At 40.0% G+C, this 26,121-nt stretch overlaps 2 protein-coding genes across 2 annotated transcripts; both read right to left on the minus strand.

The window, feature by feature from the left end:
• Positions 1 to 619: 619 nt before the first annotated feature.
• cav1 (caveolin 1) lies at positions 620 to 9,935 on the minus strand. The gene is made up of 3 exons (XM_003449166.5): positions 9,610 to 9,935; positions 8,472 to 8,639; positions 620 to 2,626 (listed from the first exon to the last, which is right to left on the minus strand). Exons 1-3 carry the CDS (start codon positions 9,643 to 9,645, stop codon positions 2,285 to 2,287), a joined length of 546 nt encoding a protein of 181 aa, XP_003449214.1. The 5' UTR covers positions 9,646 to 9,935; the 3' UTR covers positions 620 to 2,284.
• A 4,209-nt stretch (positions 9,936 to 14,144) lies between these two features.
• cav2 (caveolin 2) lies at positions 14,145 to 19,136 on the minus strand. Its single transcript, XM_003449165.5, has 3 exons — positions 18,304 to 19,136; positions 17,859 to 18,046; positions 14,145 to 16,810 (listed from the first exon to the last, which is right to left on the minus strand). The coding sequence occupies exons 1-3, from the start codon at positions 18,451 to 18,453 to the stop codon at positions 16,660 to 16,662; spliced, it is 489 nt and encodes a 162-aa protein (XP_003449213.1). The 5' UTR covers positions 18,454 to 19,136; the 3' UTR covers positions 14,145 to 16,659.
• Between the last annotated feature and the right edge of the window lie 6,985 nt (positions 19,137 to 26,121).

Here is a 26,121-nt window from a genome sequence, read left to right on the forward strand (position 1 = left end):
AAAACAATGAGCCACTGTTAAGTTAACATGACTTCATTCCTCAGATGTAACTGCTGAACAATACTGTTTAAAGTGTGAATCCAGCCTGCCTCGGGCAGCATAATTATGTGCTTGCTTACTGTAAATTAACTTGAATACATTTAAGAGAGTGGACTCCAGTCTCACGAGCTTTGCTCAACACTTTATTTGTTTTCCAAGTAACCATGGAAACGGTGTGCCAGGCTCTTGGAGAAAAACAGCCTATGGGCAACACTGGAGGCATTAGACCTTATTTACAGAGAGGGAGATACAAATAAATACTAGAGAGGGTTTGCAGGGCATTGCTGCTGGAAATGATTTTTCTGTTCAGCTCTCGCTCCAGCTTCATTCTTACTGTATGTATTTTTTTCCACAAAAGTAATCCCCACTGGCTGGTTTCTGCACTGCACATCAATGAAACCAGTCACCGAGTATCTACTGTGAATCATTACACAATTAGATTTGCTATGACTCAATATCACAAGTATAAAAGAACAAGCAGCCCACTGTTAGGTTTGACTTTCATGGGGAAGCACATGCTAGTGATCACTTTATCCATGCTTGTAATAAAACTGTAGGTAATAAAACATAAACAAATGCACAACGGATTATATTAAATTTTAATGTGCACAGCGTGATATGGTACAGTAAAAGCAAGGAAGAAAAAAATCATTTCTTATACAAAAATATCACCTTCAGAGCTTAAAAAAAACATCTCGATTTGATATTATCATCCCTGTGAAGAAACAGCAGGTAGACTAAAGGTGATACAGTCAAAGCGAGCTTTCTCAGTTAAACACAACCCTCTCTCCACCCCATTCTCACCCATCCACAAATTCACCTATCCTGGGGTGGGAGGTGTCATTTTAATGCTATTTAGCATCGTGTCCACAGTCAAGAAGCAAGGCCACATAACAAAACTGTAGACAAAAAAACCAAAAAAAAAGCAAACCAAAATGGGAAGTGGGCACATTTCACCACACATTGTCTTTATTCCAATGCATTAACCTAAGTACCACAATATGTGAACATCTCCACACGAGCTCCTAACTGCACAGCGTTAATCTCCAGTGTGCAAAATTAACTGCTTGCACTCTACTGTATTAGGAAATGGAGGAACATAGAAACTTTCATTAGTGCTGTTCACTATCAATACTTTTCTATAGATTAGTGCACTGGAATCATTTTGGAAGTCTTGTCTTACGAATAAACACCCATACAGTACATACAGGATATCAAAACAATGGCACTGTAATCAAGCCTCCTCAAGTTCTTCATTTTCATAGTGTCGAGGAAAAAACACTCATTCACTATGGAGCTATGATGATAAAGCGTGGAGCCTGAATGAAAAATAAAAAGCCTAAATTTGTCTTACAAAAAAAAACTAACAAAAGAGTAAAAAATAAAATCAGGTTCTGTAAGATTCAGACATTCTCTGTCAGACTTGAGAATATTCATTTAAGGCACAGGCGAAGCAAAAAGCTGGTGTAGAGAGCGAGTGAGCGAAGATGCAGATAGCTTCAGTCAGGCTGTGTCACGGGCGCGGTGGACGGTGAGCTGCTGGCATGGCGATGCAGGTACATGCAGAAACGAGGGCAGGTTCAGTGTGTCAGACTGCTGGAAAGCAGGGCAAAGAGGGGAGGGGTGGGAGGTCACTTTAGTGGGTTGGAGGGCATGTTGGGCAGAGGGAGGGGTGCTTCTGTGCTGCTGGCTCCGTGTGGTTGTTCTTTTTTGCTGAGTCAGACAGAATTTGGCAGCGCTCACTCGTTCTCCCTGTTTGAACCTATGCAACCCCAGCATCCCCCCCTACTCTGCCCTACAGCTCCAAAAAACAAACACGAGTGTGAGAGGTGACAGCAGATGCCGACGTCCCCTCTTCACACGGATCAATCCGTTTGAAAGGCTCTCTAAAAACAGTAAGAATGGAAGGAATTTACATGATGTAGCAAAATTAATAACAAGATATGGAGCTTGGCTGCCTGCTTGACAAATTTAACAGTGAGAAATAAAAAAAATACTAGAGTAGACAGAAAAAAACCCAGCTGTTAGAAAAAGGTGGGGTTAAGTGCCATGTCACTGCACCCCTTTACCTCTAAACAACCACCCAGCCCCCACCCCACTCTGGAAAAGTCTCAACACATTTTCCATTTATTTTCTTCGTCTTCTTTTTTTTTGGTTGTTGTTCTGACTTCCCCTCCCATCTCCATTGTGCTGCCCCGCCCCATTCTTCTGGCCCTCTTTTGAATCCTCCTCCTGATTTGGGATGCTACACCTCCTTGGTCATCCTGACTCGGATGCTGCTCAGGCACTTGCCCATGGCCTCGAAGAACGGGTCGCAGAAGGTGTGCACGCAGATAGAGAAGACGCGGCTGACGCAGTGGATCTCGATCAGGTAGCTCTTGACGCACGGCACCACGGCCCAGATGTGCAGGAAGGACAGGATGGCGAAGAAAATTCCCCAGATCAGCGCCAAGGGGATGCCCACCAGTGCCGTCAGCAGCCGGTAGCACCAGTACTTGGTGACGGTGAAGGTTGTGAAGCTGGCTTTCCACACGCCGTCGAAGCTGTAGGTCCCTGCGGGTTCTGCGATCACATCTTCAAATTCAACCTAAGGAAGATGAAAGTGGACGAGTTAGAAATTGCTGTTAAGCACTTTGCATTTAAAATGAGTGGATACAATTAAGCCAATCCCAGGTGAGAGGGTACAGTCCATCAAAGAATTAATAAAGAGACAATCACACATCCATCCCTGTGGCCATTTTAGACTCAGCAGTTAAGCAAACAAGCTCATCGTTGGATTCTGGGAGCAACCAGAATTGACTTCATACAACTGAATGAGAATACAGAGCTTTCGGTGAACTATCCCTGTGTGAAAAATGGAATTTTAAGACACAGAAAAACATATCAGCACCACATTCAGCTGAAACTCAACACTCTGACTTGTTAAATACCTTCATCCCCTGCCAACAGAGTTTCACAAGAGTTCTGATATGGCGCAAATGAAACCACTATGGAAACTTTATCGCTGTCAAATCCGAGCTCATTATTTCCACACAAATCAACTTCACTCCCTGTTAATATGTCAGCTTCGCAGAGTTGGAGGGTGGGATTCTTGACAAGATTTATACTTCTCCTAGCAGCGACTGGTACACAATCCAGCATCTGCCCCACCCAATACACTGACTGCACAAATGCTATCTCTGCTATCAGCTTCAATTTCTGAAAATCAGCCCAAGGGCTTTTTTTCTCCCGTGACTCCTACATTGGAAATGACCAGACACACAGAAAAAATAGGAAATGTTTTACTGGCAGATGAACTGTTGGGCTGTTGGGCTTCTGCTACATCCTCCATCTCCTGTTAGGTTTCTTTTTAATAGGAAACTCAATGCAAGTGTGCACAGGCTGATTGCTGGTGTTTAAAGAATGGAGGGAAAAGTGGCATCTCAGTGCTTATTCAACCTACCTTCCTCTCCCGGTCAGCCTCTTCCTAGGCCTCTGAGCCCCAAATCAATATTTATTTTACAGTTACTTGGAGACTGTGTCATGTCAAAGCAGTCGGGCTACTGAGGGCTAATAGCTGCAATACCAATAAGTCAAGCAGATAATATCTAGTGTTACACTAACAATGAAATGGAAAAGTGGAGTGCTTCATTCCTCGGAGATGCACCATCTGGAAGATGTGACTCCTGCTTACACAAACTGTCTGACCTTGACCACGTTTAGATCTTACTAAAAAGTGATACAGATTTTTCTGCATAGGGATATTTGATAATAGCAATAATATGTGTAACGACCCTTAATCCAGATCTGATAAGCTATATAACCTTCTAGGTTTTTTTTTAGATAAAAAAAAAAATCATATAGAAAGTTAGAGAGCTATACTCGTATAAGATAAATAATTGTCTCCTGTTTAAAGTTGCATAAAAATAGAAATTTAGATCTGAAAATAGCTCTCCTGCAGCTCCTTCTATTTATTAAGCCCTTCCCACCAGTCAACTTGAAAGTATTTATCCGCAAAAATCTTTTTAATATTTTCCCTTTGCTTTTAATCTTTCCTTTTCTTGCCATTATTATGTTACATGTAATGTGAATTTGCAGACTGCCAGTAATTAGCTAAGATTTGCCAATATAGTGAGAATGTTCCAACTGGTTTAATATTACGTAATATTTTGTATTACAAATAATATGATAACAGCTACCAGAGTGCAACTTTTATATAAAATCAGGAATAAATAAACTGGATTGAAGATTCTAATTTTGCAACAGCATCCATACAGCAGAAATCTGTAATATAGTGCACAGCTCCAAATCACATGCCAGTCACTGAAGTTCATAACAGTGAGTGTCTTAGGACTTAATGCCATGCTGTTATTCTTTATGTTGGGGTGAATGTAATATTTTTTATAGTCCTACCAAAAGCGCCCCTCACACCCAGGCCAGCCTTTTTTTCTTGCCTTGAAACATCAGGTTGTAAGTCCAATTCTTTTACCCTGAAAGCAGCACAAAGCGTCTCTCACAACACCAACTGGCGAAGCTCACTACAGCCTTATAATATAAAACTGACTGCAGCCACAAAACCAGCCCGCCGTCCATTTAATTTTTCCACAGCTACAAATTTTAAAGTGGGCCAACTCGGCGCCAGTTTCCAGAACTTTGAGACTAAATGAGAGCCTTCTGCAGAGAGGCACAAACAACCACAGCAGGGTGGTGGGGAGTTCCTGACATAAAATGGTGCTCTTTGGTGTTTTTCCTGGGTTTTTTTCTTTTTCTTTTTTTTTTAAGTATTGTTAGTCATTTACAATTATGAGGAAAGTTATTATTACTACCTTTGCTGTAATTCAGGAGAGGCTTCCTTTGTAAGCCACTCAAGTGTTAAGTGGGATTTTGGCAAGAATGCTGTTTGAATTCCGACTGTCCAAAAGTGATATGGGCATCCCTTATAAAAAACATCTGTTATCCAGTTATGTTAGGCAGTTTAAGCTAATTATTTACATCTTTAAAATAGGATTAGGGATTAGCAGTTCCTGAATGAAGGATATTAGTTCAATAAGCATATAAGCGAGTCACATTAAGAAAATAACACTTTTGTGCTAAATCAAAAAGGGGACCTCCATTGAGAAGTTTGATATGAAACAATAGAGTCTCGAGGCCAGCGTGTGACCAGTCAGCAAGGCAACTGTATTATTGAGTAAATAAGGTCATGTTCTATTTCTGGAGCTCTATCTTAAGGCTGTCGACTACGCTTGAATAGACAAAGTGGGCTCCAGGAGAAGAAGTCAGAGTGTGGTGCTCTACAGAACTATTTGGAGGGTTTTAGTGGTCAGTGTGTTTGATTTCAGGTGGCAGATCACAACGATTTACACAGGACTTGTCTTGGATCAAAACACAACCTTATATCACAAAATAAAAGTGCCTTGGAATGATTATTGTTATTATTTGGTGCCACGTGAATAAAAATAAAACTGAATCTTTTGCATGTATTTTTTGTCATAGCTCTGCACTCTTTGTTAGACTTGCATGCCATTTGCACGGAAACAAATCTACACTGAGTTTGAAAAGGTTTTAATAGCGCCTGATGCCTCAGCCCACACCAGAGTGCGTAGGCTAATAAAAAGCACAGACATTATCAAAGCAGACCATGTGAGCTTTACATACAACAAGGTCCCATACCCAGAGGCATCTGTAATCAACTAAAAATCCCAGAATGAGGCCGATAAGTAAAAATACCACTAAGAGTGGACCAAAAATAGACTTTGCAGTCCTAGTGGGAGTGTTTCATTCCTTTCAGTTTTACCATAGAGACTTCAGATCTGCTGCCAGAGTTCAAACTTTTCACAACTCCCTCGAAAAACCTTTCTCCAGTGGGGGCATTTTCAGTCTTCTCGCTGCTGGGCCTAAGCTCCTCCTCTCTCGCATATAAAATCCCGCAACTCCTCCAGATGGAAAAAAAAAATCATTGCAGGAGAAACTCCAAACGCATGGCAGTAATGGAACTTGTTTGATGTGGCCAGGTGATTGAGGCCAGCTGCAGCAGCAACACGAGTGCACCTTTGATTATAAGAATGCAGTGTTTGTGTGTTTGTGTTTGTGTGCTATCTAAGCAGTGTGTTTGAATGCGTGCTTTACAGATTTATATGGCAGTCCTGCAATTGAGGGTTGCGTGTGGTCATGGTGGATTGCAGAGCGAGCGTCGCTGGAAGGGATTCCCTGCTTGTGTGTTTCATCGGGGCATACTGAATGCACGCTTCCACTTGGCTGAGCTGTTTCACTGACCTCAAAGCACCTCAGAGCTGCTGTATACAGCACACTGTACAAACTTATCAGTGTTTACTCTCAAAATCCAGAGGGAGGCGATGAGTACCTAAGGGCCTCTCATTATAAAGTATACCCAGAGGCTTCTCTGTTGGGATTTATTAACTCAATATAAAAGTTTTTTTATTGTATAATCTATTACAAAGAAGGATTCTGATACTGTCTCTAAGTCGCAAGAAGACAAGGTAAAAAGGTAAAACTACCAAGTATTACTACTAGTGTTACTTTGTTATTGTTTTGTTATCTTTTAGCATTATTAATCCATGAATATGTAAGTAGCAATTTAAAGTTACCACTGATTGAGGTGCAGCTAATTTCACATGGTTTCGTGGTTTGATTTTGTTTTAGTTTTTTCATTTTTCTGTAGATGTTAATTCAATTAACAAATTAAATCAAAGAGTTTTTTCCTGGGCAATATAAAGCAACTAAAATGCAAAAGAAACTGTAAATAGATGTTTACTACCGCTTGTTAAAAGCTGAAGGTTTCAGGCTTCTCACGTTAAATGCTGCCTATAGCATGTTCATTTTTACAGTGTACGCACATGTGTTGTCAGGTCATTTCAGCAGCAGTCTGTTGGCTTGATTAGCGAGGGGTGGGACAATCGTGAAGCTGCATTCTATTCTGAGACTGGAAGGAGAGTCTGACTCACTGTCACAATGGAGGAGAGCAGGGAGAGAGCAGCCAGAGAGTGGTGGAAGACGTTGGGATAGAAGCAGCAACCAGAAAAACTAGAGAATAAGAGACTTTTTCTTTCCAAACCCAGCAACAAATATTTTGAAAAAGCTTCCTTTCTCGTACAAAAATGGAAATTCATCATGTTCATAGCACATTTTATGTAGACTTGTGCGTCATATGGGAAAAATGCACAAACTGGCAGTGACACACATGCCTCTCAGACAGTGATAAATTCCATAAAAACGAAGTGTTTTCAAATATTTAACGAGAAATGGAAGACAAAATGTACTTTTTTGGGCAGGTTGTATGTGAAATGAGTGTCATGTAATAACAGAAAATTAAATGAGCACAACATTTTTAATGCATTCCTTGTATATGTGCATTATAGTTGTTTTAATCAAAATGCTCTGTCAGTATGTTTTCATCAGTCAATTTGGCAGGGGATGAAACTTTACCACATGTATGTATTTTTTTAAAGAGAAAGGTTATGTTCAGTAGTTATGGTCTGATTAGTTAATTCAGCAGCGATGGGCACTCATTTCTACTGAAAACCTTGTATTCGCCAAGAAAAAGAAACAAATGGACTCACTTCTCTGACGCAACTACAGGCATGCGGGGAGGAAACGGAGGGGGCAGTGGCAGAATGGGAGGAAAGAAGGGAGGATAAGGAGTGGTGAGGGATCCCCTCAGACTAATCGCCCACTTGGGTGTTTCCCTGTTTTAACAAAGCAGAGTTCAGGCATTTCAAAGATCTGACCCTTCCTGAACACGCAGGGAGCTGCTTGACCCCACTCTGATGTAACCAGATGCACCAGCTGGAGAGGAGCACCGCCGGGCGCACACGGCTGCAGCTCCTCTCTCCCACACAGATGAGTCAGGTGGCTTGCAGCGCACCACTCCTTTGCCGCTATAACATCTCTCCCTGTGCTAAATCCTTTTAACAAAAATAAATACTGAGTATTTATCCGACCAGGCTTCTCTGTTATGTACAGAATTCTACTTTCCCATTAGACAGGCGTGTGCAGGGAGGACTGTGGGAAATGTGTGTTCCAACAACAGGAAATTGGTTATGTTTCCTCTGTTGGAGCGAAGTTGGGACGTTCACGTTTCAAACCCACTCCACAAACAAATGTGCAGAAGGGCACTGCATGCCATTGTATCGCCGCCGCTCAATGATCTTTAATACGTTTGCAAAGCTTCTTCCTAATAGGGGAAGACACTGAGTGGTAACACTTGCACGGAGCATAGCAAAGGTGCGCAAAAGAACTGCATGCGTGTCCGACGCGCAGATAACCTGTTTGACAGCTCATAGAAATAAAATGGACATCGTTTATCAGAGATTATTTCAGTTTACAGCGCCTGTCATACAGCTAAGCCCTGTGTAAACTCGGCAACAGGTGGTTTCGGTTGCCATGGACGAAAAAACATGAATCTCACAAGTTACCAATTTTGAGGTTTAACTCACCTTAACAACGTCGTCGTTTATGTGTTTGGGATCCCGGTTGACCAGGTCGATCTCTTTGGTGTGGACATCCTCCATCGTTTTCTCGTTGAGACTGTCGTTGTCCATGTCTTTGTTGTTGGGTTTATATATGTTCCCTTGTTTTCGGATAAACGGCGAATGCAGAAACTCCTGCAAGGATCCGGGGGAGACAGAAGGAGAAGAGGGTGAAGAGGAGAAGGAATAGTGTGTAGCGCGCTGAGAGAGAGAGCGACTGGAGCTGCAAGTTACCAGGCTTCCCCACAAACAGGGATGGGTTTAAGTGAATAGAAAGTAAAGTACCACACCCCTTCATCCAGCCGCAAGGGGTCCTCACCACCCAGACACTAATCCAGTATGTTAACATGACATACAGTTGATTCAACGTGTAGTCTACCCATGACAATGAAACACTTTTAAGAAAGGTGCAAAGGCGTTATTTTTAAATATGAAAGAATTTCCAATTAATACTCTTCCTACACCAAAAATATATATTTAGAAAGTAAAAGAAAAATCACGAATTCAGTTATATTTGCAATGTCATTTGTAATATGTTCACATTAAGTATGCAATAACTTACTGGACTTGTGTTTTTATCCTTTAAAAATACGTAAAGACCCCTTTAGCGCTTATGATCCTCCTCAATCCTACGAGGCAAGCACCTTATATTATTACGCACACCACACGATCTCAGTTGGTATTAAAGGACAGGGAAGATTTGTGACTGAAATTCAGAATTTTACGGTAAAAACTGGATTTGTTTCCTCCTTTTTTAAACGCATTGAAATGTACACTTTAAATGTTTGTGCGTAAATAATCGGTTACTGTGCTGAAAGAGGACTTAGCAGGTAAAATCCTCACACCCACATTCTAATGTAAACTGCATCGACCTTGTCATTCTCTTAGCCTGTGTGGGAGAAGTGCTCATGACTGGGTGCCAGAGCGCAAGATAAGGACTGAAACATAGCGCATTCATTTTTCCCTCGTGAACGCATTTTTTTTTTTTTTTTTTTTTTTTTTTTTTTTTTGAGGGGGGGTAATCAGCTCCTGGAAGAAAAGTAAATGTCAGCTACAAACAAACAACCAAAAATTAAAAGAACTATAGCTGAGAGCTATACTGTACCTCTTCTGTCTCGCCGTCCTTCAGTCCTCCTGTCATGCTGTCCTCACGTTTGGAGAGATTAGCACGTTGAAACAGACAAAAAAAAAGATAATATAGGAAGCAGAGAGGGAGGCGTGGATGCAAACTGGGAGGACGGGGTCTTTTCTCTCAGAGTCCTGTATAGTGAAGTTATTCCTGCCCTTTTTGTTGGACGTGACTAAAATTCAATGCACAAGCGCGTACGGGGAAACCTCCAGTGTTTCCTCGGATACCGCAGAGCGCAGCTGGGTAGTCACCAGTGAGCAGACAGGAGAGCCACCCTGGAACCTGCTCGGCTGGAGGAGAGACTGACGTGATCTCAGACTGAAAGGGTGTTTGTAGCCGGCATGGAATTTCTTATTTAGGGATCACAGCAGAGTATAATAAGTGTTTTGTTCAGTGAAACGTGGGAGTTAATTGAACCTGGCAAGGTGTGGACACTTGCCATACCTTAGCCTACGGGGGAAAAAATCCAAGCGGTTATAATGGATAGAGGGAAGAAAGAAATATATAGTTCAGCTATTTCAGCACATCTAAAATCACGCCTGTCATCAGCTGCTTCATAAGATCACATTTATATTTTGGTTAGTGAACCCAGTTTTTCAAGGTGTCAGCTTCATCAGGTTGTGAAGTCGTGCTGGCCACTCTGGTCTGTTTACATTCTTGTGTCAGCTCATCGTGGAGAGACGCCAGCTGGCACCCTGCTGTTTTCAGCCAGAGGGACTGCGAGAGAAACACATTTTAGGTGCGTCTGATTGGCGTGTCAATAAAAGAAACGGGTTGGCACGATGATGAAGTTGTTTTCACATTTTTCAAAGCTCTCATTTGCTTTTAGGTTTAGAGCGACATGCACAGAGATGTCAGCTCTTGCCTTCCTCAGTGTGAAAGCTTATCTCAGTTAACGGAAGAGGAACTCCTCTTTGCTGTTTATTTTGAGAAGCACCTTATTTCTTATTAACTCTGGGCTATTCATTTACTATCTTTATTCTGTAATTATTCTGTAATTTAATTTCAATACTTTGCTATGACACTGGATCAGTTATACTGTAGGACTTTATGAGAAAACCCAGAAGTTGACGCTGTCATAGCCAAACTTTTGTTGAATTGGGACAAACAAGTCAGCCTTTATCTACTCTATCTCCAGGAACTTAATTTCAATTGTTTATTGATGATTGTAGTGCAAATAAACTATTACAAACAAAAATGGTGAGCATTTGTTTGTGATAGCAACACGAATGAACTTAAGGAGTAAGAAAGAAAATAATACAAATTAATAAAAATTAAAACCATTTTTAATTCATTGAAAGTTATTTATAAACAAGGGAGGCAGAAATGATTAAAGCTGATGAGTAATTGGGAAAACTGGATGAATATTTTCTCGTAATTAAACAATTCTATTAATAACAGTAATAACTAATAGTATCTCCACACAGTAGAAGCAGATAAAGTGATGAATGATTAAACTATAGGCCAAAAGCTATTGATGAATTATTACAAGACCTAACCATTACTGAAAAATTATTAGTTGAACATAATAGCGGAGAAAATATTGCTGTGTGGCAGGCAGGGTTGGACACAAACACAGGACTCAGAAAGCCAGATGTAAAACTCAAAAGCAGCTTTATTGCTAAGAATCGTAACACGAAGAATGAACAAAGAGAGAAACCTAACTTTGAGACACAGGAGGAAGAAACACACAGTTTGGCAGAAGACAAAGGGAAAGTCAGGCAACATACACACCAGGTAATTATGGAGATAGGAAACACCAGGGAACACAGCTGAATGGAATCTAAGGAGACAATGGGAAGCAAAAATAACACAACCTAGAGGAGATGAGTGACTATCAGAATAAAACAGGAAGCAACAAACACTGAGACCAACACACGTGAACTTCACACAGCGGCAGGAGATAAATGCAGAGACATGACTGACTGAGGAGAAAGGGAACACAAAAGATGATAACAAAAGATGACATAATCTTATGAGAAACACAGACTGGAAACAAAGGGAAACTAAGAAGCACAAGGAAACATTATGCTGAAAGGACTAGATGCAGAGCTAGAACATAAACTGTATCTCAAAATCCAAAACAAAACGAGCTCACAGAAAACTCAAAACACGGCAAAACTCAGAAAGCTGGGTCACAGACCCAGAACCATGACAAATATATATTGTAAGCAGAAAATATTTCAGTAATGTTTAAACTGCATTTAGAAGTTAAATAGTATAAGCATAAGTCTAAATTGTTGAAAAGGCTAAAAGTAATGCATAAATGCTCAAATCTGTATGGTAATGAATAAATACCTTAGACCAAACTCACCAGGGACAATTTGATTGTTTTACTCAAAATTTCAATAAGCAGGTGTATAAAATTCTTAAATAAATTCAAGTGGAAATGAGTTCAAGTGGACACATTTGAACATGTAGGGATACAAGACTGTGTTGGTTCCAGTTTAATACAACTATAGTCAAGTGCAGATGTATAAAGTCACACAAGACACCAAATAAAATTATCTTTAAAAACTTGAAGCACTAATGCTTTTTTGGCGCATAATGTTAAGATAAAAGAGTGCACCAATGAAGGTTTTGTAGACTTCAGTTTTTTCCTCTTGCTTTCATTTATTCTGAACTACTCTAATGCTTTTTTTTGGCTTTTTTTTTTTAGAAAGCTATTCTATGAATAAACACCTGGTTAGCCTCCTTGAGTTCACTGGGTGTGGCACCGAAGTGAGATCAAAATAACCAAATGAGCACCTGCTTCAAACAAAGATGTTACTTTGCTGAAGCCTGGAAGAGAAGCTTACACAAACTGCTACTAACACTGCGGAAAATATTAGCAAATTTACAAGAAACATTTGTGCAAATGAGATTGCACATTATGCGCTAGCATGACTTTGTTTATGTAAGCTGAGGTGCAAAAAACATTGTGAACTGTGGCAAATTTCAGATGATACGAAGAATATTAAAAACACTTAATTGCCACTCAGAACACTGAGAGGACAGAATCTCAAACAACTCATCAGGTACCAGAGCCAGAGGTAAAAGTCATGAGGATATGGAACAGCAACTGGGTTCATTACTCATTAGTGTCGATTGCTAAGAAATCACAAGCAAACTTACTATAATTTGCATTTGCGCAAAATTTGATGGAAACAATAGTAATAGAAATTCTTGAGTATCAGAACGGGGTTAACTGTGATAGGAGAATAAAAATAGCCATAAGGGCATCAGGTCAATGCAGGATCATTTTTTTAATTATTGCTTTTTCAAACATATATGAAATGACATTTTTACATTGCATCATACGCATAGGGCAGCAACAGTGGTGTGGTGCTTAGCACCATTACCTCAGAGCACGAAGGTCCTGGGTTCAAATCCAACAGCCAGATGGGGCTTTTCTGTGTGCAGTATGCATGTTCAACTCCATGTCCCTATGGATCTTCTTCTAGGTGCTCTGGCTTCCTTCCACAGTCCAAACGAATACAATAAGTGGTTGTAGTTGTGAATATGAGCATCAGTGCTTATCTATCTTTACGCTGCTTATGTTCTGGGTTGATTTAATCCACCAAGAACAAGAGTTGGAGGTCAAAAGGTCAAAGTGAAGAACCTCTTTGGCTTGTTTTAGGCACTGGTTGCTGAAACACACCAGAAAACAATTTCAGTGCACGTTCCTTTTATTTCCTTGTAATTACACAATAATACAGCGTTCTGTTTCAGGCTGGGCTGTGATTGGCTAGCTGAAGGAATTTACCAGACAAAAAGAGAAATGCCAGACACAACAGATCAACTTGCACCTCAAAATATTTAATTTAAAAACTCAGCTGTAGATGGACAGAGTTTAAGAGAGAACTGTGTTCGAGTCTCTTCATTTGGTCAAAGGGGAACATCATGAATGTCTGGATAAGAGAATACTCTTCATAAAAAAACAAACAAACAAAAAACTTCTGCATAGCATTATGAATGTTAATGCCATGCAGGCGTGCAAGTCTAACAGCCAACGCCTCAGGTCATGTTCCATCAACGCACAGCTCATCTTTGTATAGGAAAGTGTGTTATGAAATCTCAGCAAAGTGATTTATGAGACCATTTTGGCACTCACCTGCACATCCCAGCCACACTCATCTTCTGTGACAGAAAGAAGAAACCACACACAGAAGAATTACCTTAAGGAAAAAAGACCTTTATTTTCGTCATGAAGGACATATTTATTGTTAAAATAAGAGTTTCATTCCAAAATGTGTCAATATTGTGTAAAACAGTAACCAGAAAAATTAAAGTCAAACTCATAAAAGTAGCATGATTACTGTTAAAAGTAGTTTTACTTTAGTGACAAGTGAATATCTTACAGTATTATAACCTTTTTGTCTTTAATGAATATAAAGCCTGCGCTAGAATAAAAAGCCCAGATGAAACGTGGTGGTTTAATGCTACTGCTGCACACAACTGTCTTCCACTTTCAGTTGTACAACTCTACTCTAAAGGTTATCCAAGAGCTGAACACAAAGCCAACAAAATGCATTGAAACAAAGCATTGCATCATACAGCGTTCAGATTTTTGATTTAAAGGTTCAGCAGGTTAGCCTGCAGTGCAACCACCAGTACATGCCAATGTAGCTTTTATTTCAACTGATCCATCTTCCTTGAGAAATCTGAATTATCATCTGCTATAAACTTAATTGCACTGAACAAGTTTAAGTTTTGTTGTGTGTCCATTTCGGATGAACCCGTTTTACTATCTCCAACAAGAGACTACAACGTTAGCGACTAGCTTCTAATGAAACTATAGCATCTACTTAAAAATTCTGATATTTGTCACAAGACTACAAAGGACTGCAGAAACTCAAATATGTGGAAATGTTGGTCAGTGTCACCTGGATGTAGCATCTGTTTATAACATGAGCCACAACAGTGAGATAATACAGTATGTGAGAGGTATACAGGCGTTTTTAGCTTGCTGTCAAGTTTTTCAGACTTCAAACAGTAAAACCAACTAACCAAGCAACAAAATGAACATTCTCATCCCCAGGCACCAAACAGGAGGTATAGCTGGAAATGTATACCCATCTCTCACTGCTTGGTAGTGTAAGATTATAAACTAAAGCTCTGAAGATCAGTCAAAATGGCAGCAAATGACCTAGTGTTTCCTTAGTTGGAATGCTAATCAGGTATTTTTATGAGAGCTGATGCAAAACCTTAAAAGCTATTTTGAATTTTCAGTGTGATAATCTATCCACTCATCCACTGCAGGGTGGAAAGGTTTTGGAGTCTATCCCAGCTGTCATAGAGTGGGAGGCAGAGTGCATCCTATAGATCACCAGTCCACCCCAGAGCTAGCACAGAGACACACAGTCATCCAGGCTTATTCAAACCTAGAGCCAATCTAGAATGACTAAGCAACTCAACATGCATGTCTTTGGACTGTGGGAGGATGTCGGGCACCTGGAGAGAACCCACGCAGGCACAAGGAGATCATGCAAACTGCATACAGAAAGGCCACAGCTGGCCAGCAAATTCATATCTCTTGCAGCGACGCAACAGTGCTAGCCACTGTGCTTCCCTGTATGTTGTTACAAAAGTAGTCAGAGATTTCCAAAGATGAGGAAATGTAACAACCATCTCATTACTGGAATGAACATCTGTTGGTCAGTTCTGTCAGTGGCTTTGACAGAAATAATGTCTTTTGACACTCTGGGAATGAGAAGGGATGTGCGGACTATATCAAAGTTTGGTTTTAGACCATGAATGTCTAAGGTGGGTTTGCACTTGACAGAAGTGCACAGTGAAAACAGTACAAAAGCAAACAGACATATAAGCATGTACCTGACACGCAGACCTGACTGCTGCACTGATGCTCTCAATAACACATTTTAAACTTTGGATTATGCAGATCATTGCAAGTAGGAGCTGTGCAAGCTTATATTTCAAATTAAACATTTATCAAAACCACTGCAAAATAGTAAAAATCATATCATTTTTAAATGAATTCCAGCTGTAGAAGTATTCCAAATCCCAGCTCACTAAGCTGCTGTGCTGCAGTAAACACAGCTTATCTAAAATGCATGTACCACAGTCTCACTCAGCTCAACCAAGGCTTCAGTTGAATGAAATATGGAACTCCTTCATCACACTGTAGTAAAGTCTTTTGATGTCAGTGTCTGTCAATCAAGAATTAGTTGTCCCATAAATAATAAATTAGAAAGGCCTCTCTAAAATGATCTACAATCCTGTTTATATAACATAATTAAATAACTGTATGCTCCATACGTAAGCAAATGCCCATTATTATTGCTGATACAAAAATAAGGCTGTAAATGTGCAACAAGCTGCTTCATAGCACTTAATATTCCACTAAACTGCTCTTGAGCAAACTATTCGGTTCATTACATTAAACTTCCAGCTGAATGCTTAATAATATACACAATATATATAGATAAAAAAGCAAAAATATTACATCTCTTAGCAAGTCAGCAATATGTTAGGTTGAACAGCAACAATTTTCACAACTCTGCCACCCACAAAGGAACGGAATGACAAACATTTTTTGGTCACAATCAGCAAAACAACTCCATTTCGGTTGGTGCACGCAAGCTGTCTGCAACGATATGAGGCTTTCATTAGATGACTGCATGTGCAGATTTGCTTATTTGCAAGTCATTTTATTTGTATCGTATCTTTGCTTGATACACTAAAAGGGGTTAGTGAAATATGTTGATAGCATATCTTAAATTTCTAATTTTCTAATGTTTTAACCTTGTTTGACTCAGACTGAACACAGGTGTGTCTTTGCTGTTTCAAACTATGTGGTTCATTTGATGTGTTCTGAGAAAAAGCAGATCAGATTATATGTTTGACAAACTTAGCCCTCATGGCCACATTTTTCAAAAAATGAATCTACAGATTATTACTTTGCAATAACATCCACCAGGATTTCATATTTCACTTAGAGCTGATGTATCCTACTCGCTTCAGTCACTCTTTCGTCACTGACTCCAGTCCCCCCGGCACATTTCTTTCTCCCTAGGGACAGAAGTTTCAGTTTTCTGTAGCCTTGACTTGAATGGAGGACAAGATCTTCCCCATACTGTGGAAAAGCGGTGCTACGAGAATGTCCGTCAGACTCCTCCACACAATCTGGATAGACGGTAACAGCATCATGAAGCTCTGGATCATAGGCATCACCACCCTGGAGGAAGAAGGTCAGAGGGTCACTTTTCTAGACAAGGAGGTTTCATCACAGATTTCTGTTTTAAACTAATGTCCGGTATTTGTGTTGCCAGAACAGTTACTCTTGTTATTGTCTCATCTGTTAAAAAAGTTTATAGGTCCTGTCTAGAAAAAGATGCAAGATGGTCATCATACTGCATTTTAAAGTTTGTTTCAGTGTATTGTGAAGCTATTTCCTCCCTTGGAATAACACCCCCTGTGTATGGTCTCCCACCCAAACATTCCTGATACACTGCCCTGTTCTGGTGATGCCTACCTGTGCCTGACTTTCTCTTAAGCTTATAAGCCCCAAGAGAGCTCAGTTAGGTGAAAGGCCATGTAAAAAATGACTCTACAGTGCTCCGTGCACATCTAAAGAATGTCCCACTCTGCTCTGAAAACAGGCTCAAAATGCTGCTAGAGCACCCTCTAACTGACATGGGACATAGGACATTTTTTTCCATCACTACTAGGGGAACTCAATGTTCCTCACAACTTTCCATAAGGTGTTCATTACTCCACATAAAATGTTGTTTCATCAAATAGACTCTTTGGGTTTTGGTTGAAGCCCATGAGCGCTATTAATTCCAAAAACCTAGCAGCACCTGGGTGCTGCAGACATATAGAGCTGCCATAAGCGTGACATAATTTTCCAAATATAAGTATGAGAACAAATTGCTGACATAATGTTTCAATGCCACACTGGATATGATGTTAACTGTAAAAATAACCTGTGTCAATGTTTGCCTAAAGAGCAGAACAAATATAGTGGAAAGTCGCAGCAGTTCATAATGTTGATGCAATGATCTAAACAAGGTAAACAGAAGAAGAAGGTAATAATTAATGTAACACTCTTGGAAATGTTGATATTTTGCATACTAGTTAATCTTTATGAATTAAGATGTATTCTATACAAATATTCTACTCATCTACTGTAAGTTCACTGCTTCTCAACATTAACTGGGTATAGTGGGATCATTTGTGTGTTCACATACTGTTCACCTTGCTGCCTGAGAACAACTCCTTACCAGATGTGAACACAGCTGAGCACTCCAAAGACTATCCCGAGGATGAAAGCCACAGGAACAGCAAGTAGAGTAGTCAACAGGCGGTAAAACCCGAATTTGACCAGCTCAAAGGTAGCGTGGCTTCCAATCCACACTCTGTCAAAACTGTGTGTGGAAATGGGCTCCGCGATGACATCTTCAAAACCCACCTGTTAGGTCACACAAGTCATAGGGCAAGCAATAAAAATATAATCAGTAGACAGATGCAGGAAAGTGTTTCAATGTGATATATTAATGCGCAGGCAGCGACTTCCAGGTATTCATACTGCAGATTAACAATCTTGCAGTCAACGCGACTACAAAAAGCATCCAATAATAGTGCAATAGGCTATACAAATAATTCATCTGGACAACCTTTTGTAGTTTCAATTTCACAGAATCACCCAACACATCGCACAGACTTTACCTTCAGATGTGGGTTGAGATCGTTTGGATCTCTGTCGGGTGACGCTGTATACACTTTCCCCTTGTTCGATAGAATGGGCTCTATCGATCTGTTGAACTCATCTTCGTCCATAATTATGCTGGTGTCCAATTTCTCCTTCTCTAAACCCATTTTGTCGAGTCAGGCCGGGAGACGGTGCAGGGAGAGCGGCTGGTGACGGTGCGCTGTGCGCTGTGCGCTGTGCGCCGGACTCAGTGGCACCCCGCCCCGTACGGAAGTTAGCGCAGCGTGGAGCAGAGGAGACACAACAAGCCCAAAATCACTTCCCTAGAGCATTTCAACATTCTAGTAATGAGAGACGCCACTGTGCACTTTACTGGACTTGTGTCATGAACCATTGAGTCCCAAAAGTCCTCAGGGTTAAATACTGGCTGAATAAACTAGCCTTTTATAGACATGTGACTGAGTGCGATTATTACACAGCCTGCAAGGCTTTTCTTCTTACAGCCCCCAAACTCATATTTATATATATAAAAGGTTTGTTATTTGTGAAGTTTTTCTAAAACAAACAGCGATGCTTTGGGAAATGCACCAATCTACATTCCATGTCTGCTTTGCTCCAGGCCTTTTATTTTGGAAAGGTACACCGAGATGTTTATTGCCACAATAATTTGTAATTTACAAAGCCTGTTACTATTGTTACTATTGCGAGCACAATGTTCCACCTGTTGAGCTGATTTACCACATATTTTCTCTTTTGGTTTTTGGTCTGCATAGATTTATTGCCCTCTGACTCTTTCATGCTCTGAACCCACCAGCCAACATTGTTAGAATAACTGCAGGTCTTCAGATGTGTAAAGAGGAACAACAACATTAGATTCTCCTCAGGCTCATGGAGATGAATTCGCTTATGAAGACAAAAGTTTTACAACTTTAGAAAGTTGCTTAGGGGTTAACGTTGAGTCATTTTGTGATGCTTGTGATGCTGCTAAATTGCAGTTAAAATATGAAGATATGGTTATGGAATCATAACAGGACAAGGGTGTGGTAGTAGCTCAAGAAGAAAAACAGGTCATCTACTAATTGGATGGTTGGTGGTTCAATCCCTGGCTGCTCTAGTCTGCACGCCAAATAGCTAGATACCAACCAATTTGCTTTTCGATGCATCCATCATTGTATGAATGTGTGTGAATATTAGATAAAAAGTACTTGCATTAATGAGACAAGTTGACCAAAGCAGAAAAGTGCAGTCTGTTTACACACTAGTGTGTTTTCAGGAGTTAGTAAACATGATACGTGATTTCAGTTTCCTTAAACAGTTCAGTGTGTTCAGTTTGTCATATCTTCAACTGTGAAAATATCTGAATGTTTGGGAAAAGAAACATTTAAACCAAACTAAATTTTAATATTTAAGATAAGAAGGACATGAAATTACGCTACTGTATCAGTGGTACCATTGCACATCTACCAATGAGCTTGAACCAGATTTGACTGTTTAATCTCTCCTATGCACTTATCTCTAAAAAGATGTTCTTTTCCAAGAATGCAATCAGCTAAAGTCCTGTAAGAACAAGATTATTACTAGTGCCTTATAAACTACTAGAGAAAACAAAACATGCTCTGGAGTGGCCTGGGGAAAAATACAGAAAAATGTGTTATTTACCAATAAATGTCAGACAGTATTGGCGATGATAGAAAGGTATATTATATACAAGTATATATAGAAGACAAACTGAAGACAGAATGATACCAAAGTGTATTAAAGCCAAACCCAAAGTAAACCACAGTGTTGGCAATATTGAAGTTTGGTAGTGTTTTGTGTCCTATTGAGTCTTATACCTGCAATGAATGGACACCACCCTTACCAAAGAGAAGTGGAACTTTTTTTTGTCCAGATACCTACTCCACCCTCTTCTTTGTTGTGGAAAAAGGATTACTATTGCAGGAGTCACTTGATGACCAAAGAAAACTAAAGAGTGCTGACTGTGGTGGACTCTCCTCCACAGTCACTTATCCGCAGCCTCAGTAAACAAACCAAACATTTCTGAAGCTCCTTGGAAAATTGACGGATCGTGCTGTGATAGCATGGATCATGTGATTTTAAAGGGGTAAACAAAAGAATTAGAAATTATTGCATATATGTTCAATGTGATAGCATATGAAGGATAGGTATGCTGTAGTTTTTGCAAACAGGAACAAAACACATTACAATATAAAGAAGGACAAAAGGTCAACATAAGCTGCCTCAAACACAGGTGACGCACACCAGCCTTAACAAATAAAGGATGGGCTATTCCTAACTCCCAAACAGCTCTCTGCTTCTGTTAGCCTAGGAGAGGATGCAATCACATGACTGAACAAGGAATGCTGGGTAATGAAGTTTCATTAACATAACAGGTACTTTTCTACATCAGTTGCAGGACTGTTGGGAGAGGGACAGTGTCCAACAGTCCTGCAATCACACATTCCTGTGTGATTGATGATTCTAGCTGCTCAACAGTCCAGGGTCTTCTTTGCTGGTTTTTTTTTTCAGTTGAAGAAAGCATCAGCACCTGAACTCTTCTACTATGAAACAATGCTGTTGTAACAGATGCAGGATGGAGTTTAACATTGTGTTGCTGAAAAAGATGTTGTCTGGAAGGGAGTATATGTTGCTCTAAAACCTGTATGACTTTTCAGACGTTCAAGCTTCCAATTCCATAGGAACTAGTGCCACCAGAGATGCAGCCTTTAGAGTGAAAACAGCCTTTAACCAGTGAAAACAAGTTGGACGGTCTGTTTCCTTTTAGTCTGGACTATGCAGTGTCTATGTTACATGTTTAAATGAGCTTTGGCCCAGTGAAGATGCCATCATTTCTGGATCATGGTCACACATGACTCATTCTTTGAGATTTAACCTGCATTTGTCGATGGTACCTGCACTGTGTTCACAAAGTTTTCTGGAAGTGTTCTGAAGCCCTTGCACTGATTTCATACCAGTTTTGATATAATAGCAAAAGTCTCAATTTAAACATTTGATATCTTTTCTATTTTCTGTTGTGAATAAAAAAATGGGTTAATGAAATTTACAAATCATTGCATACTGTTTTTATTTACATTTTACACACTTTACACACATTTTACCTACTTCTTTAAAATGGGGCTGTACTACAGTAGAAGGCTAACCTGTTGACTGCCTGCACTTTGCATCTCATTTGTTAATGAGCAGGTGCAGCATCCTGCCTATTGGTGGGCAAACTAAACAATAACATGCCTTGTTTGGAGACCTTGGCCTGGAATTTATACAGAGGGACAAAAAAATCTAGGTCATGACAGTGTCAGACAGCAGAAACACAGCAGGCAAAACAGAAGGATGCTGAGCATTCAGAGCAATCAAAGTGATCTCTGGCCCTGGGCACTGTAACAATACATCAACACAATCCTATTGGATTAACACACAGTGGACAGTTTTGACAGACAAGCATTCAGCAAGGGGAGGGGCTGGCTAGTTGGAGGGCAAAGCAGGATGGGAGGACAGTGTTGACATGAGAGTATGTGAGTGTATGAAAGAGTAGCAGAGGAAGCTATTATCTTTGGTTTGTATTACAGTTTGGATACCAATGGTATGATGATACTGTAACAAGACTTTTATGCAGCAGCAGCAGAGCCTAATAAGGATGCAAATGTTCTGTCCAAGAGCAAGATATTATAAATATTGGCTCAATTGTTCAAACCTAATGATTCTGTGATGACTTTTTAAAATATTTGCTTTGTGCCAGCATGATGTCAAACTCATAAAATTGTGTGTGCCACTGAATATGACAAAGCTGAGTCAATTGAAGATAACAGAGAAAAAAAAGAAAAGAAATAAATGTATTTATATTCCCAAAAGGATGGACTCTTTGTAGTTATGAACCTTTCTCTTATGGCAAGCTCAGGCTAAAATATCATAGAATTTTGTTATTATATTGTTATCAGTAAATTATATAAGAATTGCTACACATATTACCTTTGTTTTTAGTTTACCAAGCTATTTCTTACATTATTGTGCTTTACATTACTGAACTCAGCCGTGCTCTTTTTCTAATTCCAGCTCAGCAATTTTGCTGTAAACAAGTAAAAACTACTCATGTCTTTATGTCTGACTACAGAGAGAGCACGGCTGAGTTCAGTAATGTTCAGTAATGTCATGATTCTCGACCTCCACCGTGACACACCTGGAAACAATTGGCAATTAACTTACCTGTGAGCAATTGGCTGAAGAAATCCCTCAGTGGATGGTAGATTGTTGTGCTCACGGAGAATCCTGTAACGACATCTGTGGACTTCGGAAGGAAATCTGTGGATATCCTGCCTGCTCTTCCAACAGCTCAACTCTGAAATAACTTCCTTGCATAAACCTCTGTTTTGCTCCAAGCTGGCAAAGAAACCCCCCAAACTGTTACATTTTTACATTTGTGTCCTGTGTTTGTATCCAGGAGTCAAAAGCCTGACAGAACAATTTGGCCACAAAGATGGCAGAAGCAGACCCTGTCAGGAGAGCCCTCTCCAGACACAGACCTCAACTTGGTGAACACAATTGGGTCTTCCACAATCTCTCCTCACAACAAGACATCATGCTTCAGGGGGTGGCTATAACTCAGGTAGAGCAGGCCACCTACTAATAAGAAGTTTGGGGGTTCGATCTCCGTTTGCCACATATCCACGGGCAAGATACGTATCCATGTTGCTCTCTGATGCATCAGAATATGAATGCGTGTGAATTTTAGCATTGGTGAATGAGGCAAGTTGTGTAAAGAGCTTTGAGTGCTCAGAGTGAAAAGGTGCTATATAAGAACCAGTCCATTTACCAAAAGGCTGAAATTGAGTCCAGGTTCTCAATTTACAATCTGAATCAACTCCAGCTGTGCCTCCACCACCTGTCTGAAACCCACAGCTCCACTGCCTCCACTTTCCCCATCTATGGTGCACCCTCTGGAAAAAGCCCTTCCATCACCCCAAGCCTTCTCCAGAGAGTTAGATAAAAGCCATAGTTTTCTCACTTAATTCTCACTAGTGTTCAGACAGTTCCACCAAACGTAATGAACCCAGATGCTGTCGCTCATAATGTAGATTGATCAGTCTGCAACAGGCAAATAGGAGTGTGGCTGGTTACTCTGTGGACTGTTGGATTTTGGTAGACGAGGCTGGTTAACAGGAAAAAGCTCTCCTTTGAGTTTTTTTTTTTAAACAGTTACATGAGGGATAAATTAGCTGCTAAAGACCTGCCTGATTCTCTTGACTCACTTCTTTCTAGGATGGATGACTACATTTGCAAGCGCCATGGAGTCTAAAACTCCCATGAGGCTGCTCTCTGTTCTGTTTCCACTTCTAGAGGGGTAGTCCTAGAAGAAATGGGGAGAAGAGGAATTGTTGGTAGTGATGCTTAAGCTGAAAAAATTCACCAGCTCTGAACGAAAAGTGAAAAAGAATCGAGGTTGGTGAGTGTTTGTACTCTGTCCATTGATTTCTGTCCCTGTGACCAAAAGACCCAGCAGTCAAAGTAGGGATGCTGGTGGGAAAGATTTCATCTGAGTCAGTCCTACCAAGTATTATGATCACTGCTAAAATCTTTTGTGAAAGGAATACTGTCTCTCCAAGCATTAGTAGACTCTGGGGGACAGCAAAGTTTCCTGGCTAACAAGCTCAGTAAGCAATTTGGCACCCCAACTTTTGGAAAGTCACAACTTGGCAACAATCTCACCAATATCACTCACTGGACATACCCAGTGTCTCTAATCTTTTTTGGAAATCCCTGTGTAGATCAGTCTGTACATTTATGATGAACGCTTCAAACCACTAGTAGGTCATTCTTGGTTAAAAAACTTCAACCCAACAACTGACCGGTTTCAAAATAAGAACTTGCTTGAGGCCACATTGCCGCAAGTTTTGTTCGCAGTCTTTTTTAGCTCCAGAATAATCCATTATCACAGCCACTAGGAATGCAAATCAAGAGCCGGTTGTGTTTGTACCTAAATACTAAAAAGATTTTTTCGAAATGCATCCGTCCTCTGTTTGATCTCAGACAGTCCACTGGGTTCACGCTGCAAAATTCTGGTCGCAGTCACACTATAATTTTCCTAAAACCTGTCCATTCCAGTCTTCTTCTTTGATTTTTTCTGTGGTCCTCGCACATATTTTTAACACATTACTTGCCACCAACATTGTTATGAAGTGTCTGTTGAATGACACTGAAACGGAGGGAGACTTTGAAAATGTGTTTACAGACAGTAATCAACAAATCCTGCATAGTATATATAAATTTAATATCTCTCTGTGGCCCATTCCAGTCTGACAGATGGAATTATAGTGGTGAGGACAAGGTCAACCTTCTAAGCATGAAAGACTCTACAAGTTCATCTTACATTTATGTGAACATTTCCTATTGTGTTAGTCGGCTCAGCTGAGACGATTTGATCTTCTGCAAACAATCAAGTCAGAAGAGTGTCAGACATCTGGTATGACAGCTTATAACCAGTAACCATCTCCTCATCTCTCCTCAGTTATTAGATTCTGCCCTGTCTATTCGTACAAAGTGTCTCAAAGAACAATTACTGCAGCAGGTAACATGTGGCACATTTTTATTGCTTCACGTACTATTAACCATAAAGCTTGCGTATGCTATTTTTAGCATGCAGGTGAAGAATACTGCAGCAGTCACCACTGGCTGACCTTACTTTGTCCTTTGAGCCTCTTGATTCTCCATAGATTAAATTTAATTAATGCAACAAACAGCCACAGGACATCCAGGCAAACATACCCTGGAGATTTGCATTCTGATCTACACCTTGGAGAACTTCCAGTGACTTCATGAGGAAGAAATGCCTATTTGTCCAGGAGTTTCCAGAGGGAACAATGATATCAGAGCACCCACAGTGTACAGGGATTTCCTGTTGTACCCAAAGAACTTTCATCAGTGGTTTGAAACACACAACACCTTGAATGAAAGGTGTGCACTTTTCATCATGTGAATACAATCTGTGGTTGTATTTTCATTCAGGCATGAATAATATGTATTCTACAAGTGTGCCCACCCATTTATCTCTGTGCAGGTGCAGGTCTATGTGTCTAGATGGGAAACACTCAAGCTTTCCTGCTCTCTCTGTCTCAGGATGTGTTTTTGCATTCCAGTGTTTAGATTTAATTTCATGTGTTCTGTCTCAATCTCAGATTCCAGCAATAGATTTGAAGATTGGGAATAAAAATAAAGAACAAAATAGAAGCAAAATCAGAGAAAACAACAGAGTTAATCAAAGACCCTGTACTATGTTTTAAAAATGTTTATGTTCCTGTTCTAGGCTTTTTGATTTGACTTAAATCTCTCTAAATTACAAAAAAAAATTATAAAAATAAAAATATTTATGACATGATAAATTTGTGGAAGGATCTGATCTGATTCTAACCAGAAACACAGCAAAAATGAATCATAAATTAGCCCCAGGTTAATTTTGCTATACATTTGAAGCCAAACTTTCCATCAATGCAACAAATGAATACAGAGCTTGTCAAGGTTAAATGTATTTAGGAAGCTTTTATTTGATTATAAACAGGGTTATCACAACAGGAAAGGCAGAGAATACACATCCAAACATATAAATACTGAGGCTGGGTCAAGTTCAGTATAATCATTTGTCTATAGTGAGTGAGAACACGAATGGCATATGACCCCTATGGTATCTTCATCTTTATCCAATTAGTGTTTCCTTGAGGTTGTCAGTTTAATGTAAATTCTATCATTGTTTTATTAATGAATGTCTGCAGAGTGGTATGCACATGTATTGTATGTGTATTCCTTTCTGTCAGTTCAGGCTTGTTGCTCTA

Source organism: Oreochromis niloticus, linkage group LG7 (genome assembly GCF_001858045.2).
Source record: "Oreochromis niloticus isolate F11D_XX linkage group LG7, O_niloticus_UMD_NMBU, whole genome shotgun sequence".
Taxonomy (NCBI): domain Eukaryota; kingdom Metazoa; phylum Chordata; class Actinopteri; order Cichliformes; family Cichlidae; genus Oreochromis; species Oreochromis niloticus.